Genomic DNA, 6,507 nt, shown 5'->3' on the forward strand with positions numbered 1-6,507 from the left:
TTCATAAAACATTAATATTTGTTTAAATTTTATTTCTATACACATATCAATATGTCTTTGATAAAATGTTAAATATTTGTCGAAGAAATAAAAATTTTCAAGGCCCACATTATAATAATACATTAATGCTTTCCTTCCGGTTTGACGGAGTTTTAAAAAATCGTGAAACATATATAAAAATGTTGTTGGCTCGTGATGTATTATAAAAAAATATAAATTTTTATTGATATTACATGTTTATATTTTTGTCAAATTAAAAGTAATAAACAGTATTGACAATATATTAATAAACGTTTAAACATTTTCCAACTAATAATATCGAAAAAACATCTCAAGAGAATAAAGAATAATTTTTAAAAAATTATTTTGAAGAATATAGGCTTTTTAAATGCTCCTCTCTTTATGCAAATATCACAACACTTGTGACAATTTTTGAATTACAAATTTGCTGAAAGAAAAAAAATTTTTTTTTTTTATAATACCTAGTAAATTTTATTTTACTTTCAAATATATTAATTTATTGCAAATAAATATTATTTGCGTTGAGCAAATTTTTTTATTAGAACACATCAGTGGGCAAACTTGATTTAAATAGATGCATGATTATGTTCTAAAAATCGTTTGAATTTTCATTTTATTGAATTTCATTTGTCATAATTATTTTTGAGCCTAATTTTTATTTGTTCAAATTAGTATTTTGCAAGAATTTTCATCAAAACGATTTTCTATATTACAAAATTTTTTATATAATCGAAAATTCACTTCACAGAATTTTTATTTGTTTGAATTTTTATTGGTCAGAATTTTTATTTACTCGAATTTTCATTTAACATAATAGACATTGTAAAGAATTATTATTTGATATAATTTCCATAAAACCGATTTTTCTACTGAATTTTTACTTAACCGAAAAATCATTTAACAGAATTTGTAATTGATAGAATTTTCATTTGTCCGAAATTGCAAATGACCAAAGCAACAATCAATTTTGGCGCGAATTTTAAAATCAACCAATCTCAATTTTATGGATAATTTTTTATTGGTTGATTTTAAAATTCGCGCCAAAATTGATTGTTGCTTCGGTCATTTGCAATTTCGGACAAATGAAAATTCTATCAATTAGAAATTTTGTTAAATGATTTTTCGGTTAAGTAACAATTCTGCAGAAAAATTGGTTTTATGGAAATTCAATCAAATAATAATAATTCGAACAAATGAAAATTCATCTGAAAGAATAAAATGAAAATTGTATGCAATAAAATTCTACCCAATAAAAATTCTTTAAAATGCCTATTATATTATGTTAAATGAAAATTTGAGTATTTTGAAGAATTTTGATTTAAATAATTAAAAATAATTAATTTAGCGAAGAATTTTAGATAAAAATTTGTTAAGTAATTAAATTTTTGAAAAGCTGCATATTGTATACTAAAAAAAAGTCGTATTTTATTTAAAAGTGTAAAAAATGTTAAAAACATTTTTTTTTTTGAAAAAATCGCATTTTATTAAAATAAATCGAATGAAAATTTCATTTTTGAAAAAAAAACTTGGCAAATTTAAATAGAAAATAAATAAAATTAAACAATTTTAAAGTAGTTGCCCACTGGATAAACAAATACATAGTTATTTATAGCTTTAGGAGAAATATATTTTTCTCCTTTTAATTATTAATTACTAATTTCAATTAATATATAAGGAGCAAGTTTTCTTATCCATATTTTCCTAATTTCGAGAAAATGAAACAAATGACTTTTCTCACATAACCACTAATTACTTTTAAAATATAAAATAAAAAATATGTAATAGTTTATTTCTATAATAATATTTTTATATTCAAGACATTCTGTTTTTAATTAAATTTTATCATAATTTAGTGATTTACAAGTTTTGATAATATTTTTTTAATAAAAAACAAAAATTATAAGTCATCTTCCGGCCTCGGATCGACTTTAAGGCAAAGGAAAAGTCGTTTTTTTCAATTAAAAAAAAAGTTTAATTGGTTAATAAATGTTATTAGATACCTATTAAATTCATTTTATTAATTCTACAATGAGAATAATTCTATATAAGAAAAATCATCAAAAATTTTTAGAAATAATTGAATTTCAAAAGATTTTGTTAATTTTCAAAGAATAAATTAAATTTTACAGAAATGAAAATAATTTATGTTTTGGGAAAAAAATGATTTCACATAGTTAAATTTTCGAAAAATTGAATTTCAATTTCAATTTATTACCATTAAAAATTTGCAAAATAATTCAATTTTTAAGATTTATTTTGAAAATTTGAAAAATAATTGAATTTCAATTGAAACTTTGGAAAACAATTAAATTTTAGTTGATTTTCGATTGAAAATTTTGAAAATAATTGAATTTTAGTTTATTTTAAGTACAAAATTTTGAAAATAATTTAATTTTAATTGAAAATTTTCAAAATAAATGAAATTTAATTGAAATTTTTGAATATAGGTAATTGAACTTTAATTAATTCAAAATTGAAAATTTTTGAAAATAATTAAATTTTAATTAATTCAGAACTGTAAATTTGGAAAATAATTAAATTTAAATTAATTTGGAATTAAAAATTTTGAAAATAATTGAATTTTAGATGAAAAATTGTAGAAATAATTAAATTTTAGAAGCTTTTAAATTGAAGATTTTGAAAATAATTGAATTTTAATTGAAAATTTTCAAAATAAATGAAATTCAATTGAAATTTTTTAAAATAATTGAATTTAAATTAATTTGGAATTGAAAATTTTGAAAATAATTGAATTTTAATTGATTTTGAATTGAAAGTTTTTAAAATAATTGAATTTAAGTTAATTCTTTCAAGTCTGATTTAAGCAATTTATTCAAATTTAAAATTTTGTCAGAATTTTTAGTTTTGATGGTAAAAAAAAATTTCAGGCAATTCTTAATCAAATTTTACAGATTTTTAAATAAAAATATTTTTCTAATAATAATTTTGAAAGAGTTTAAGTTGAAATTTTTTGAAAATAATTGAATTTTAAAAAATTGTCTTAAATTTTAGACAATAATTATAATAAAAAAAATTTCTAATGATTTTTATTGATGAAGAATTTATTAGAAATCACATTAAAAAAATTGAATTCCAAAAGTTTTTAATTGAAAAATGCTTTTACATAATTGAATTTTAGTTGATTTTAGATAGAAAATTTTGAAAAGAATTGAATTTTAGTTAATTTTAAGTAGAAAATTTTGAAAATAATTGTATTTTAGTTAATTTTAAATAGAAAATTTTGAAAATAATTGTATTTTAATTGAAAATTTTCAAAATAAATGAAATTCAATTGAAATTTTTGAAAATAATTGAATTAAAATTAATTTGGAATTGAAAATTTTGAAAATAATTGAATTTTAATTGATTTTGAATTGAAATTTTTTTAAAATAATTGAATTTAAGTTAATTTTAAATAAAAAAATTTCGAAAATAATTGAATTTTAGATGGAAAATTGTAGAAATAATTAAATTTTAATTGATTTCGAAATGAAAATTTTGAAAATAATTTAATTTTTAATTGATTTTGATTTGAAATTTTTAGAAATAATTGAATTTCAAAAGTTTTTAATTAAAAATTTGCTCTCAGATAAATGAATTTTTGAATAATTAAATTTCAAGTGATTTGAAATTAAAATTTTTTGATAATTTTATTTGCTAATTACTTTTTGTTTTTTTTTTTTTTTTTGTATTTATAAATAATCATTAAATTTTATAAAAATTTGAATTGATAATTGAATTTGGTAAGAATTTTATTAAAATTATTAAAAATAAATAATTTAGTGAAGAATTTTAATTAAAAGTTTGTTAAATAATTGAAATAAAAAAGATCTGAAGAAGATCTGCATTGTATACTAAAAAAAAAAATGAATTTTATTAAAAAATTTTTTTTAAAAATGTAAAAAAAATGTCGAAATAGTCGCATTTTATTAAAAAAAAGTCAAAAAAAGTCGTATTTTTGGAAAAAAAAAAATTCGGAAAAAGTCATATAATCCGAGGCCTGTATCTTGATTATGTCCAAAAGTTTTTAAATTGAAAATTCGTTAATAAATTTTTTTTCTTAAATTTAACAGTGAAAGGAAAATTTGTGAGGTCCTTAGAATATTAAATTTAAGTTTTTTTTTTTTAATGGATTTATCAGCTTTTGAAAATTTGCTCCTCAATATTGGCTTTTTATCTAAAAATTTTAATAAATATATATTTACAATTTAAAGACGATATTAAAATCAATTGCATTTTTTTCCACCATCAAGTGATTGATAAAGAAACATAAATTGATTTGTAGTTGAAATAGGCAAAAAAATGCTCTCTCTAAAATAGAGTAAACTTGTAAATGGATTAAAATCATTGTAAATACATTTTGCCAATGGATATTTAGAATCAATCATATCTTTATCAAACATTCCTTCAATTTTATTAAATGCCGTTATCAATAAAGGACATGGTTCTTTATTAAAATAATCAATAGATTTTAACCATGTTGAATAGGCGTGTAAACCAGGATTAAAACACGCAATTATATTTGGTTTCAAATAATTTTCATCTCTACAATATTGATCGTAAACCATATTTTTTGTTACAATGATTAATTTCTTTTTTCTATTTTTGCATGTATTAGAAATTGATTTAATTTTTTTTTTCTCTTCAAGTGACAATAATTCTAAACCAATTAATATCAATGTCAATTTTTGTAATTTTGGCAAAAAATTGAAAATCATTTCCCAATCATCATCCACTTCTTCTAACAATGACGCTCCAACAATATGTATTGTCATTGAATTTAAATTATTAAGTGACAATTTTTCAATGGCAAACAATAATGTAAGCGATCTTGAATAACGTTCGGCTGAATGTGAAAAATAAATTAATCGCATTTCATTGGTGAATTTTGCTTCATTAATTTTTAATTTAGACAAATGAATTGTTAAACGTGTTTCAATAAATTGTTGAATTGAAGATGATAATTTTTTTTCCTTAGGCAAATAAGTTGTTGTAAACATATTTCTTACTATATTATCCAATAATAATGATATTTGAGAAATATCTTCTTGTTTAACAGCATTAAAACAAGAAATTATTTTTAAACATTCACTTTCATGATTTGAATAATCATTAATGTGTTCCTTGCATAAATTAAATTGAGGACATTTTTTGCAATTTATAAGTAAAGAAGATTTTGTTTCATAACAAATTGCACAAACTCTTGGATATGATATTATTTCTAATTCAAGTTTATTTAATTTTCTTTTTAATAAAAAAACTGCATCTTCTTTTAATTTTTTTGATAAATATTCAAGTGAATGATAATATTGTAATTTATCTTCAATATTATTTAAATTGTAATAAGAATTATTTGCGGCAATATTTTTTAATGATTCATATAAATTGTCATTAATTTTCCATTTTTTTTTAATTATACACAAAACATTGCAAAATTCTTTGTGCATTGACCAATCTTTTATTTGATGTTCTTTTGAACAATATGAAATCATACCGCAAGCACCACATGTTTTTAGGTTAGAAACATTTTCACCAAAACAACGACAAACGTGACACATATTGGGAAAATATAAATTTCCCATATTGAAACATGAATTATCCAAAGTATCTCTAAGAGAATTACCGTTAGGAATAAATGGTATTGATGCCATTTTTTTACTTTTTATTTATTGTGTTTAACGTGTTTAATACAAAAAAAACGTTTACAAATTGCAACTGTCTATATTCACGTACGCAAAAGCTGCTTCTACAAAAATGACGGTCACTAAACGCAAATGCGCTTGCGCAGAAATAAACTTGTGATTGGTAGTTAAAACCGCGCTTATTTAAACCTCTAAATATAATCAATATTATATAAAGAACAGTAAAAAAAAATATCACGAATTATTTTATAATTAATTATAAGACTTTCTAATTAAAAATAATTGTATTAAAATTAATTTTAGCACAATTAATTAAAAATTATCAAATTAATTCAATTTTTTATATCAATTATATAGTTTTCCACCTTTATTCATTATTTATTCTCAAAAAATACGAAAACATAGAAGTAAAATCGCTGAAGGCCTAAGCAGAGAATAAAAACGTAATCGGAATTGTAATCGCAAACGCAATCGGAGGAATGAGTTAGAGAAGGATAGACTTATTGTTTGTCCTTCTCTAACTCATTATTCCGGTTGCGTTTACGGTTACGATTCCGGTTACGTTTCTATTCTGCATTGGCCATAAAAGGAATGAAAATCACAGAATAATTGAGGTTAGGTTGACACAGTTAAAAAAACAAAAAGCATCACGTGATATGAGATAATTTACCTCAGGTAGAAAACTATTCAGGTAAATTACGTGGTAAATTACAGGTAGAAAAAAAGTAATTTACAGACGGAGTTGCAGACATTTATCTCAAAATGAAAACCACGAAAGTTTATTAAGTCAAATTCACAAGTGTCGAATTGACAAATGTTCTAACCTCTATTTCCATGAATTGTA

General features: G+C 20.5%; 1 protein-coding gene across 1 annotated transcript; it reads right to left on the minus strand.

Moving 5' to 3' along the window:
• Positions 1-11: 11 nt before the first annotated feature.
• LOC127286716 (uncharacterized) lies at positions 12-5,762 on the minus strand. Its single transcript, XM_051313259.1, has 2 exons — positions 4,227-5,762; positions 12-448 (listed from the first exon to the last, which is right to left on the minus strand). The coding sequence occupies exon 1, from the start codon at positions 5,670-5,672 to the stop codon at positions 4,248-4,250; it is 1,425 nt and encodes a 474-aa protein (XP_051169216.1). The 5' UTR covers positions 5,673-5,762; the 3' UTR covers positions 12-448; positions 4,227-4,247.
• Between the last annotated feature and the right edge of the window lie 745 nt (positions 5,763-6,507).

This window comes from Leptopilina boulardi, unplaced genomic scaffold, assembly GCF_019393585.1.
Source record: "Leptopilina boulardi isolate dan_hultmark-lab unplaced genomic scaffold, ZJU_Lbou_2.1 LbouV2_362, whole genome shotgun sequence".
Taxonomy (NCBI): Eukaryota; Metazoa; Arthropoda; class Insecta; order Hymenoptera; family Figitidae; genus Leptopilina; species Leptopilina boulardi.

Excerpts from the sequence above, each read along its gene's own strand:
- LOC127286716 (XM_051313259.1), bottom strand. The coding sequence starts at position 5,672 with ATGGCATCAATACCATTTATTCCTAACGGTAATTCTCTTAGAGATACT.